Source organism: Sitophilus oryzae, unplaced genomic scaffold, assembly GCF_002938485.1.
Source record: "Sitophilus oryzae breed Bouriz unplaced genomic scaffold, Soryzae_2.0 scaffold_1625_pilon_pilon, whole genome shotgun sequence".
Lineage (NCBI taxonomy): Eukaryota > Metazoa > Arthropoda > Insecta > Coleoptera > Curculionidae > Sitophilus > Sitophilus oryzae.
The window spans coordinates 2,203,580-2,217,086 of record NW_022146309.1 but is presented as its reverse complement, the minus strand read 5'-3'; the positions used below and the strand labels follow the sequence as shown (position 1 = coordinate 2,217,086).

At 32.4% G+C, this 13,507-nt stretch overlaps 1 protein-coding gene across 5 annotated transcripts; it reads right to left on the bottom strand.

The window, feature by feature from the left end:
* Positions 1-2,383: 2,383 nt before the first annotated feature.
* Positions 2,384-13,195, bottom strand: LOC115880498 (kelch-like ECH-associated protein 1). Of its 5 annotated transcripts, none has more exons than XM_030897711.1 (11): positions 13,028-13,194; positions 9,152-9,341; positions 8,784-8,897; positions 8,563-8,727; positions 8,339-8,488; positions 7,973-8,251; positions 6,196-6,599; positions 5,263-5,468; positions 4,958-5,131; positions 4,745-4,834; positions 2,384-2,570 (listed from the first exon to the last, which is right to left on the bottom strand). In XM_030897711.1, exons 1-11 carry the CDS (start codon positions 13,132-13,134, stop codon positions 2,431-2,433), a joined length of 2,019 nt encoding a protein of 672 aa, XP_030753571.1. In that variant the 5' UTR covers positions 13,135-13,194; the 3' UTR covers positions 2,384-2,430. The 5 variants fall into 5 exon arrangements, with proteins under 5 accessions (XP_030753571.1, XP_030753572.1, XP_030753574.1 ...); XM_030897712.1 differs by having other exon boundaries at positions 9,152-9,308; positions 13,028-13,193; XM_030897714.1 differs by lacking the exon at positions 13,028-13,194 and adding an exon at positions 10,743-10,879 and having other exon boundaries at positions 8,784-8,910; positions 9,152-9,308.
* Positions 13,196-13,507: the final 312 nt, after the last annotated feature.

The window sequence follows — 13,507 nt, the reverse complement described above, 5'->3', positions numbered from 1 at the left end:
ATTGATTTATTGGTTTATCGATTTATTGATTTTTGATTTATTGATTTATTGATTTATCGATTTATCGATTTGTCGATTTATCGATTTATCGATTTATTGATTTATTGATTTATTGATTTATTGATTTATCGATTTATCGATTTATCTCTCTCTCTCTCTCTCTATCTCTATCCCCTTTTTTCTCTTTCTCTCTCGCTCTCTTTCTCTCTCTTTCTATCGATTTATTGATTTATTAATCTCTCTCTCTCTCTCTCTCTATTTATTGATTTATTAATCTGTCTCTCTTTCTCTCTCTCTCTCTATCTCTATCCTCTTTCTTTCTCTTTCTCTCTCGCTCTCTTTCTCTCTCTTTCTCTTCGATTCTCTCTCTTTCTATCGATTTATTGATTTATTAATCTCTCTCTCTCGATTTATTGATTTGACAATAAATAATTTATTGATTTATTGGTTTATTGATTTATTGATCACCAGATTATTAACCCCCTCCCACTCATTCTACATTCTAGTTCTAAAAGGGTCGAGGAAATAAAAAAAACTTCAAAATATATTCATTTGGAATGATTTATTTATTGACATAAAAAATACTGGATACTAAAAAACCTTCGACAGATCAACATCAAAATCGAAATAAACACAGATTTACAGAAAAAAACCGTCACAATAGCCTAAACAAACTATACACTAGAATAATTACTTAAAATTAATGGAAGATATGCATCTTTTTATCGTGTGAGATAAAATACGATGGCACTAGTAGATCAATAAATAAATGCGTTAAATAACTAAAAAAAGTAACAATTTTTTATCTAGAACTACGAATTTTTTTCTAAATCAGATTATTTCAGAATATTTGTAAGTTCTATTAAATCTAAAGGAATGTTCTTTTTTAAAATAAATTTGTGTTCTATGAAAAAAGCTGTATATTATTCCAAGTGTAATAAATTCACTGTAAAGTAGTTCTAGATAAAAAATAATGTACCATAGCACACTTCTGGATAATAAATTATACAATTATACAAAAAAAAGAGGGCAGTCCAAAAAAGACTTTACTATAAACTGTACAAATTCTTATTTGTTATCTCAGATAACATAGCTTACAAAAAACTAGAAAAAAAACACTTTTTTAATAGTTTATTTATTGTAATAAACTCCTGTCCTTGTTTTATCCTATATTATTGTATATTAATTATAATATGTACAAAACTGGTATTTTCTTAGAATAAAATAATTGATTTTAACTTATTAGGGTATTGAAAAATCGCCGTTAGTAATACAACAAAATTTTAATCACTATTTTAATGAGTACTTTTTACCATTTTTATTTTCAAAAAGTTTGCGTAGTTTATTTAAAAGCCAAATAGTATTATTTTAAACGAAAATTATTTCATTTTATTTTTTTTTTAGCATTTGCATTACTAACAGTGTATCGACGATAGTGTGACCAATATAAATAGGAGTATATATAGTATGTCCTGCGAGAGAATATATCTTTATAACCAAACAATCATAAAAATGACAGAAAAATCAATACTTTTTGAATTAAAAAAAACTATGGACGGGCATCTAAAAGAAAAAAAAATCTGTAAAAAATAGTTTTTTTACAGGCTAAAAATGCTGTTAACTATGAAATAATCTTGTAAAAACGATATTTGCATTTATATCACTATGTTTGGCTATTTTAATAATAATATTTATTTTGGGTAGAACTCAAAATTTAAACAGAAGAAACAAAAAATGTATGATGGAAAGGCAGGGAAAAGATTTTTTTCTTTTTATTAAGTTTTTTAATTTTATCACCGAAAATTAAATACAATTATCACATCGTATATTCTTCAGCTGAGCACACTGTACGCAAAAAATATCAACTAAAAGTTTGTAGATTGTTTTTGACGTTTTTATTGATCACACTGTATCTATTTATAACCTAACTAAAATTGACGCCGTTACCAGAACTTACACGAAACCTATTTTGAGTCTTTTCCTTCGGAATGTTTTCCTTTATTGTTAGATTTCGATACAGTAAAAAGTATTTAAAAAAAAACAAATCCTAATAATTCAGATCACAGGTTTTTTGTTGGACTCCGTACGATTGTCACGTGTTACTACGTCCTAAATGCAACGTTTTTTAAATTACTGAAACCTCTAAAGTATGTCCCCGAATTGTCTTTAGGTCATAAAAACGGTTTTCCTCTTTTAAACAGTCCGGGGACATACCGTATATCGTTGCCACAAAAAAAACAAATAACCAAACGCAAACGTCATTCTATCACAGACAACTAGCTTTTTACCAAAGATCCTCCCTGGGAATCTTCGTTTTTCTGTACTTCCCCCACGCAGCGACTATCCACGATTTCCTTCCTGGAGGGACTTTTCGATTTTTTGTGGTTGTGCTCTAGGTGAAACGTCATCACCCGTCATCGAGTCACTGTTCTATCCGTTCGACGTGGAGGGGTTACAGGGAAGTACCGGTGCTGCGGTACAACTCAGACCGGAATCCGTCTCCATGGCCAGGCCTCCTCTATCTTGACCGCCGCAATTATAACAGACTGCGCTCGCGTGCCCTGAACGACCTGCAACAGGGAAACGCCCTGTAGAATATGTCAAAAGAGCAAGGAATTTACATGTGAATAACCTAATTTAGATAGATTTTTACCTTTAAAAACCCGTAAAAAAACGTCTATTATTAGAGCTTCTATAAAAATTCTGCTAACACTAACAGTTTTACAAAAACTATGTGCTTGTTACTAATTATTTATTGATTCTTTCTTTAAAGAGGAAATTGCAAGTATCCAATCCCTCATTACCAAAATTGTATGCTTTGCCAAAAATTCATAAACCGGACAAGTCTGTGCGCCCAATTGTTTCGGCTGTAGGTTCTCCGACTTATAATTTGGCAAAATGGTTATCAAGGGAGTTCGAAAATTTACCTGTTCATGAACCTTCTTTCTCAGTTAAAAATAATATTAAATTCATTAACAAAATTAAAGATATAACATTGCATGAAGGTGAAATTTTGGTCTCCTTTGATGTATCTTCGTTGTTCCCAAGTGTTCCAATTCCACATACTTTGGGCTACTTGAAGGAATTACTGAACGCAAATGGTCCTGACAACAAAACTGTGATTGAATATATTGAGCTTACATCGTTATGTATGAAACAAAATTGTTTTCAGTTTAATAACAACTTTTTTGAACAGCGGGAAGGTACAGCAATGGGTAATCCATTGTCTCCATTTTTGGCTAATTTATTCATGAGAAGGTTTGAAGTGGAGGCTAAGAATCAGTTTGAGTATTTTCCAAGAGTATGGTTTAGGTATGTGGATGATATTTTTTTGCTGTTTTTGACACACATCAGACATCATAGATAATTTTATTTCTAAGTTAAATAATCGTTTCCTTCCATTAAATTTACGCATGAAATTGAGAACAACGACAGATTACCATTTCTAGATGTATGAGTTATTAGAAATATTAATAATTGCCTGGAATTTAATATCTATAGGAAAAATACGACCACACGCAGATATATTCCTAATGAATCACATCATAGTGTTGAACATAAAATGGCTAGTTTAAATTTCCTAGTTCATAGATAACTTAGTTTCCCACTTTCCAAAGAAAGATATGAAATAGAAAGAGATTACATTAGGAATGTAGCTGAGTGTAATGGATATTCTCCTTCACTAGTTGATAAATTAATTAGAAAACGTAGGTATAGGTTAATGATTTCTGAAAATTCGACTTTTCAAGTGGAGAAAGACACGTCTAAATATTTTTCGATGCCGTTTGATAGAGAGTTATCCCGTGGTCTAAAAGGAATTTTGAAGAATGTAAATTATAAACTTGTGTATAGTGCTAATAATAAATTACAACAATTATTAGGTAATCCAAAGGATAAAACACCTCCACTGGAAAGGTCGGGTATTTATGAAATTTCTTGTAAAGATTGTAATCAGAAATATGTTGGGCAAACTAGAAAATCAATATTAACTAGATTTAAAGAACATTTAGCTCAGATAAGATATGGTAAACCGGATAAATCTTGCGTTGCCGAACATATTGTTCATAAAGAACATTGTATAGATCTTAATAATTTAAAATTAATTAAACAAGTCTCAAATTACAGGCAATTAGATGCATATGAAAGCATCAGAATTAATAAATGTAAAGATAGTATGAACAGAGTCAACGGTCCAATTCCTTCAAGTTCTTTGTTCCTACTACTCTAGTGGCGGAAATTAACTGTTACACTTAGTTGGCTCTGACTCGGTTGGCTAGATTTTGCCCCGCCCACTCGGTACCTACTGGGCGAGTATATAAACGCTCAACTTGTAGATTGTACTTTAGTTTATAATCATCTGCTGATGATGCTAACATGGTTAACGAAACGCGCGTCCAGTGTAAAAGTAAAAGTGTTTTGGTGTATTGTGGTGATTTAGTGTAATTTTATTTTACTAAATTTGTTAACTTTTTTTTTAATTTTTATCAGGATGCAATATTTTTTGCAAGAAAAAAAAATCCGTCCAAACATTAGTAAAGTGCTTAGCACAAAAATTATCATACTACAAAATATTATTTCTTTGAAATTGTATTTAAATGATTTCTAACAGCATCGCCACTGAATGAAACATTCTGAAAAATGGAAAGAAAAAAAATAACAAAAGCTAGTAACTAAAGATAAAAAAGTGAAGAAAAAAAAACTAACAAACTGAAAAAAAAGCTAAAATATGAAGAAAAAAACTAACCTGATGTGAGAGGCGTTCCTTCTGACCATGTGTCTATTGTTGGGTCGTATATTTCAACGTCGTTGAGAAATTGTTGCCCATCATACCCACCTAGAAAATTAATTATAACAATTTTATTTCCTATGATTAATAATAAACAATCTCACAAAAAAAAACAATTAAAAATAAACCAAAAAAAAGAAACAAGTACTTTCTTAAGGAAGCTTTTCTTACCCATAGCATATATCCTGCCATCCAACACTGTGACACTAAGTGCGCTTCTGGAAATCTTCATACTTGACAGAAACTCCCACACTTGATGCTCAGTGTCGTACCTTTCCACAGTGTTCAACTGTCTACCATTGTAACCGCCTATCACGTAAATGTATTTGTCCATCGCACACACGCCTACATTCGTAAAGAAAAAATAATTAACCTAGTTATTGATACAGGAAGAACCAAAAAAGTTTACTACAAACGAGATTTATTGTTATTTTGTTAGATAAAGAAATTAAAAGGGAAAAAATATAAATGAATACCTGCCCCGCTACGTTCAGTGTGCATGGGTGGTATCATGGTCCATTCGTCGTTTTCCGGATGGTAACACTCGGCAGAACAGTGCCTGATGGTACCGTCGAAGCCACCGATGGCGTACAGCAGCCTGTTGACAACTGCCACGCCTACCGCCAGTCGAGGATAGTGCATCGGCTTGACTATCGTCCACTTGTCCATTTCGGGGTCGTAACTAACAGAAAAAAACAGTGCAATAAGCATTTTCGACAAAGACAACTCCTAAAACTAACAAACTAACCAACAGTGACAAGAAGTTACAGTAAAAAAACAAAAATTCTTTTATACAAACTGTTATTTTTAATACTATCAATAATTATATTATTTTCTTTTTGAAAATTATCTGTTAGAACTATTTTTTTAATAGTTTTTCTTTCAGATGCTGTTGTATACAGGGTGGCCAGATATTTAAGCAGGATTTTAAAACACAAATATTTTTATAATAAGTTGGTCCGTTTCAAAATTAAGAATACTATACAGGGTGGTCCAAATTGTATCCGGGAACCCCGGCAGTAGATTCGGCAGATAAAAGTAAGTAAAAACTATTTATAAATATATGTCCTAAAATGCTTCTTTCAGAGATACAAGGTGTAGAAGTTTCATTTTTATTTCGGGTTTTTCTGAATGAAACTTCTACACCCTGTATCTCCGAAATTAAGCATTTTAGGACATACATTTATACAAACTTTTTTACTTATTTTTGTCTGCAGAAGTTTTCCAAATACAATTCGGACCACCATATTAAAACACACTATATTACAGGATGAGGGAAATCTAGATGTATTTTTCTGTACTGATTCAAAGGAAAAAGAAAAAGCATGTATTTTTTTATCAATGCCAAAATTGGACAGATCAAAGAACACCCCCCTTACAAAAACTAATAATACAGAAACCTTACTTACCACTCCACGCTGTTATGGTACTTGGTACACTCCCCACCTCCCACGGCGTACAGTAATCCGTCCATAACGGCCACCCCCACCCTATTCCTCGGACAGGACATGGGGTGACAGGGCATCCACTCGTCCAACAAAGGGTTGTACCTGTCCACCCAGTCGGAATCGTAGCTGTTGCCCGGCGTGTTGTTTCTGCCGCCGACCGCGTAGAAATGGCCCTTGAGAAAGGCGCAGCCCAACCCTGAGCGGGGCACTATGAGCCGGTCCAGCTTGATCCACGTCTTGTTGTCGATGTTGAAACCCTCCAGGATGTCCAGGGACTGCTTGTAGTACCCGCCGGCCACGTAGATGACGCGCGGGATGTCGGGGGTACGTTCTTTCACGGCCGTTCTCACGTGTAACGTCAAGTCCTAAAGAAATATCGAAAGGAATTTAACGATTACTTGTTTATCCAATAAAATTGTCATTTGAAAAAAAAATTACGGGCAAGCTGGATTTTTTCAGAGTTTGTCAGCGACTGTCTTCTGAGTGTAAAATAAACAAAATCGGAAATTTTCCCCTTGCGGTCTTTGAGCAATAGGGGTGGTTTTTGTGAGTACTACAACAAAATAATTAGACGCAAAAAGAACATTCTCTATAAGCTCGACTAATTATTTTTTTTATAAGTTTATTATTTCCGGACTTAGCGGCCGTTTCATGAGCCCTTTGGGGTGGTTTTCAAAAAGTTTGTTTTACAGCAAATTGACCCTTATGAAAGTTGTTCATAATAAATGGACAAGCAACTTTTCCTCATGATTTTTTTGTAGCTTCATTATTTTTGGAGATAGCGTCCAGTTCATGAACAAATTGGGGTAGTTTCATAATTTTTGTTTAGTTCTACAAATTTACCAACTTAAAGGTGTAGATATTAAAATTATACGTAAACTTCCCTATGATATGTATTTATTTCCACAAAACGAAACATGGAATTCATCAAGTGAACGATTATTATAATTTTTTTTATTAGTATCGTCTTGTTTTGTGTGATGGATCTGGCGTTGGCTTCAAAAATAGTCAAGTTACAAAAAAAGTTTATAAGGCAAAGGTATATTTTCTTTCGAACGAGTTTCCTAGGGTGAATTTGCTGAAAAAAGAGTAACATTGAAAACTACCAGTTCCAGTTCATGAACTGGACGCTATCTCCAAAAATAATCAAGCTACAAAAAAAATTCAAGAGGAAAAGTTGCTTGTCCATTTATTATAAACAACTTTCATACAGGTCAATTTACTGTAAAACAAACTTTTTGAAAACCACGGTAGAAGTCCGGTAAACTTATAAAAACAATTCATTCGGCGAACTTATGAGGCGAATGTTCTATGGTACAATTTGCGTCTAATTATTTTGTTGTAGTACAGTTTAAAAAAAACACCCCTATTGCTCAAAAACCGCAAGGGGAAAATGTCCGATTTTGTTAATTTTACCAATCCATAAGTAAAACATTCTCGTCTAAAAGACTACTACAAAATACACAATCCATAAGTAAACCGTCCTCGTCTAAAAGGCCAGTTGACGCAAGCGCGGTAATAAACTCTTATCAAACTTGTTGCCGTTTTGCAGTACAGCGTTGACGCGTCTTGCTTTTGTTAGTTTGTCTATGGTCTGTCACTTTAATTCAAAGATAAAATGTTTTCATATGTCAATTTTTGGATATAATCGTCGCTTGTCTAGTTGAACAGACTATACTCACAACAATAAATGTACTGAAAATAAAAATAAACTAAAAAAAATTAAGTAACTACATACCTTAAAAATTTTTGCTAAATATTCTTTGCACTCTGGCGTTTTCTTGATAACGTCGCACTTGTGGATTTGATCGTTTAAAAATTTCGGCGGTAAAAACTGACATCTGACGGCGGCCAAGATATCCTGCATTTTGCCGTGCCTGTTGTTCTCGTCGTATTTAACCCACTTGAGTACGGCATTGTAGACGTCTTGTTCGTCCTGCACGTTCAACTCGTCCTTTCTGATCAACTGAATCAGCTGATGACCGTTGAGTTGCAAAAATTCCTCCTCTTGGCAAATCTAAAAGGAAGAATCATAGTAGACATAAACATTCGTTTATTTTGAACCGACATATGTATACAAGAAAAATGTAATTATTATAAGTACCTGAACAAAGCGCCTCTCGATGTACTGGTTGGCTTTTTTTGACAGTTCTAAACAGCCGTGTTGTTCGGCAAAGTGAGCTATGCCGATGGCGTTGCTGGGATCCAGTTGTCTTTCTAGGAAGTCACAGCAGGCTTGAATAACATTCGGTACCTAGAAAACAAACAAAAGATACTTTAAAACGTCATATTTTCATAATTAAACACACTCGTATTGTTTTAATTTACCTGTAACATTGTTGCCGCCGGTAACAACTGACAGACCGTGTTATCTGTCACCGTTATACGGCCCTTGTACATGAAATTGATCAGTTTGTGCATGGCTGTGGGGGAAATACCTTGCAATTTCACGCGGCTCATTTCGCACTCCTTCAAACCTCCTGTAAACATGGCCTAAAAAAATAAATCTTCTGTAATATAATACCCAGTACAAAATTAAGAATTATTACCTTGAAATAAGGGCTGGCAGCTGCCAACACCACCCTGTGGGCGTGGTAACACTCGGAGCCCACTTCCAGCGTGACATCTGTCAGCATTTGATGACTGCGCATCATGTCCATAGCCTAGGATGTAGAACTGCTTTATATTAGATATGATTCAGGAATAATTAGAAATTATTAAAAAAAAACAAATAAATAATAATAATAATAATAATGGTCTCTTTTATTTAGTAACTATTTGATAAAAATAAATCATTCATAGTTAAGCAACACAGAAAGTTACAAGTATTTCATTAATTCCACTTATACATAGGTTAGCAGTTCTAGTTATTTTATTTACATAAAATATTAAAAAGAATCAATTATAAAAAAATTACCTTCATGGCATCTTTGATATAGTCGATCATCATAAAACTCATGTCGACGAAATCGCTTGTAGCGCTGCTTTGGCTACCTGCGCTCCTGGCGCAACCAGATGCCGGCTTGCTCCAGCTGCTGTAGCCCGTCGAGTCTTCGTCTCCCTCCATTATCAATCTACCAGAGACCCAGAAAAAAACATTAAATTCGCTACAAAACATTAAATAAACTGCAACGTTACATTCAACTTAACATTTTGACGTAGGTATTTTAAATTTAATATATTTTGTTCTGGTGGGCCGATTTTGATGATGTTTTAAACAATCTGTAGCTAAATTATCTGACTTCTTAGTTCTAAATTAAAAATGAAAGTTAATTATACGAGGGGCAACAAAATGTTGATATTTTGAAAAAAGGAAACACCCTGTAAAATATGTTAAGACAGCAAACAATTTATAAATCTTATCATCTAGATGCACCCTTTCTCGATAATTTGTTTTTTAGTTCATCTTAATAGCTTTGTTTTTGTTGAAGATATTCGCTTTTGAAGAAGACACTAACATTTTTTTTGTAATTTGTACATTAAACTCATGCCGCCGGTGTTTCAAACTTTCTCCAAAATAACAACATTTTGACAATGAACAAACATGAGACACATGAAAACATTCATTTCTAATTTAGAAAGGGATACCAAATAATATAGCTACATATTGCTTAAAAAATCATCAAAATCGGCCTCCTAGAAAAAATTATATTAAAATTTAAAATACATCAAAATTTTAAGTTCGTATTTTAGTGCCCGTTTTTCTTGACGATGAGTGCACTACTTACAATACTTGCACTAATTTTAAAGACACCTTGTATAACCGGACGATTAGTTTAATTTATTCGTTTGGTTTTTTGTTCTAATTAGTAACAAGAAAATCGTAAATTTGCCTCATATCCGTATACGGAACGACTTCGTAGGTACATCAAATCATTGAATAATATACCAACTCATTAAAACGATTAAATATTTGTCTAATACATAATTCCAAACGAATTTTGCCGTGTAACGTACTTATATTTTTCGGAAAGATAAAAAATATCATTAATAAAAACTCGGTTTTCTATTGTACAAGCTATTAAATTTACCTTGTATAGTAGAATTTGTTGAGTATAATTTTGCTAAACTACCATTGGAGTAACTACAAGGGTGCCCGGGGGTGCCCCCCCCCATTACTGAGGGGCACCCCCAAGACAAATCTTGAATTATGACACTTGGCTACGGATTAATTTTTATTTGCTTGTGATGTAGTAAAAATGAGGTTTTCTAGTTTTGTTTAGTTAATATTATTTTGATGTGTTCAATTTTTTTTACAAAATTTCTAGGTACTTAATCTACGGGAACACGGATTTGATAACCAAGTCTATGAAATTTATTGATAGAGTATATTCATGTGTTTTTTTTAATTATTCTTCATTTTTTAAAAAACAAAAGCCCTAGGCCTCCCCTGGGCTCATCCCCAAGCCCCCCAGAGTTACGCTAATGTAAACTACATATTTAATTAATTGAACTTGAAAAAGCTTATATATTTCTCGAATAAACAAAGTTGAAATTAATCTACTTACAGAGATAGGGGTATTTTGAGCAGACCCATGGCTCACAGGTTAATTTAAAAAGAATATACACACTACAGGAACATATTAAGACACAAAAACCCTCACAATTCAACAGTTTGATTACGAATGAACGCTCCGCGAAACCAATACAATTATTCTACAACGTGTGATGACTTTCACAAATTGTTTAACATCGACGTATATATATTTATTTATCAATCAAAATAATCCAAAAAATAATTTTCCTCACACCGAATTTGGTTTTATGTACTGCCAAAACGAGAATATAAAAAAACAATTTTATTCAGAAAGATTATATGCACGGTGAATCAAATTTTCTAATTGGGATTTCAATCCAATCTTTTTTGTTGAAAATGCGGAAAATACAGGGTATTTTTTCAGGAGGTACCTACTATAAAATTCCCATTACAAAAATACCGTATCTTCAAAACGACACTATTAAAAAGAAATATTTAATTGAAACTTACAACGAATTCGCTATTTTAAAACTTTCTTTTCAATTGATGATTCAAAAAATGGTTTCATTTCGATAAAAAAAATGATAACTTTTGTGCAAAAATATGTTTAAATCATCCTACATTTTTACGAGTGAAAATCTCAAATAGAAAAACAGATATGGAGCTTTTTCAGAACACTTGGCCATCCTATATATGCGACAGATGATAAAACAAGGGAAAAAAATATAAACAAGGCATTATTCTGTTAAAATTTTAATCTTTTAAAGAGACTGATTGCTGATATTAATAAAAAAAAACGTATATTAGTATATTGGACCATTAAATATTGCCAAATACTTGAATTTTAAAGAAAAAGACTACGAAATATCAAGGATTTCGAAGTTGCTATAGATATTTAAAAAATGCAAGTAATTATATAGTATGAGATAATCTAGAAATATCAAATATCAAGAACAATAAGGTATGTATGTGTACGTATATATTATCTACGGACTGGGGAATTTTCTACCATCGAAGTGATTCCAAAGAATTGTATTCGCAAAAAAGTGGTTCATTCTGCGAAGCGTTCAGAGTTGTTGAGGATCTAAAAATTATTAACCTATACCACCGACCAGTCAATCTCCTGTGCTGGTACAAACATTTATTATACCAGATGACTAGCAGAAAATTATATATAAAATATATCGTTTTTTTTTCGCTAGCACTTAAAGTAGCCTTCGCTGTTTCCAGTAGCGTAGGTCAAGGATAGGCAAACCAGTTTTAATAAAATTTGCAAAAAGTCTTTAAGTGTTTCTATTAAAAATAATCAAATTGGTATACATTTGTTGTTATACCGTGAGTAGAAAAAACTGTAATTTTTTTTTAAAAAGTATATATATAAATTAGTGTACAAGTTGAGCCAAAAATCCTATACTGTTTAATAAATAATAAATCAAAAGGTATGTGAAATATTCGCGACTTTAACTTACTAAATACCTTGTTTAAAGTTAAGTATACTTTATTAATACCTAGTTAAAAATAGATAAAAAGTCTGATTAGAACAAGATAAGAACAATGTCAATTGTTCGATGGCGAATAATTGCAAAAAATGTGATTTAAAAATCGGAAAGAAATAATTTGTGATTCTAATATATTCCTCGGTGGTACGCCACTGGAAGGCATGACAAGTTACTTTTCTAAAGTGTACTATATACGTAAATCTATTCGCTAAACATGCTGGAATTTAGACCTTCTTATCACGCATATACGTAAGGTTTACATTGCCGAAAGTAATTCACCTGGTAGGATTCGCCACAATTTTACAGTTTTAATATCCTCTGGCAAACGATTCTTGTTGTCTAGCATTGACTAAAAATAATTAATAGATTCATTCAAATTCGTTAGAAACATGCTAAATATGATCGAGTTGCTTAGTCATGTTTTAAATGAAGACAAACAACAAATTCTAGACACATAAAATTATCACCTCTTTTAGAATGTTTCACTTTCTATTAGGTATTTCAAAAATTCCGTCAGTACAGCTTAAATCTAATCAAATTTCTGATAATTTCGGCTGCCTAAACATTAATTTTGATGACGATTTAAGTGATATAGGTCCACCTAATATGCTAATGACTATTTGGGATAAAATTTCGTTAGGTATAGAGTCGAAATTGCTAATTAAACCTTTTACCAATCATATAATAATTAGGCTATAATTAATTCACCTTATTACAACGTTATATGTGGTCAATTAGCTAGGTAACTTGGTAAAACAGTTAAAGAAATTATTAACATATGCATCACAGAGTAGAAAAACAATTTTGGTGTACTTACATGGGCAACTTCTTTGCTTCTCCTAATTTTACAATAACAAATACACATGAGAAATTGTTGAAAATGTGGAAAACTAAATAGTAAATTTTAAAAAACTTGAATGGCATTTATCACAACATATCGAATTCTCTCTTATACTTGATGAAAACAAAGACAGTAAAGTGGCAAAAACATGACGTAATTATCATTATTGAAGTTTGTTTGATGGCAATTAACCTGAAGTTGGTCACTGATAAATAAATAAAAAAAATAAAATTTAATTTTCATTTTAATTTTTGATACAAATTTCAAGCAGAGGTAAAGCAGACATATCATATTATTTAATTTTCAACGAGACAGCTTAATAAACTGATATAAAGACTGAGACAAGAAAATATTTGGTAGTCTAAAATAGAAATAGGTAGGCAACCAAATAAACATTGCCAAGTTAAAATCCGTGGTAGAAACAGATTGCTCTGTGGTAAAAGTTTGACACTTGTA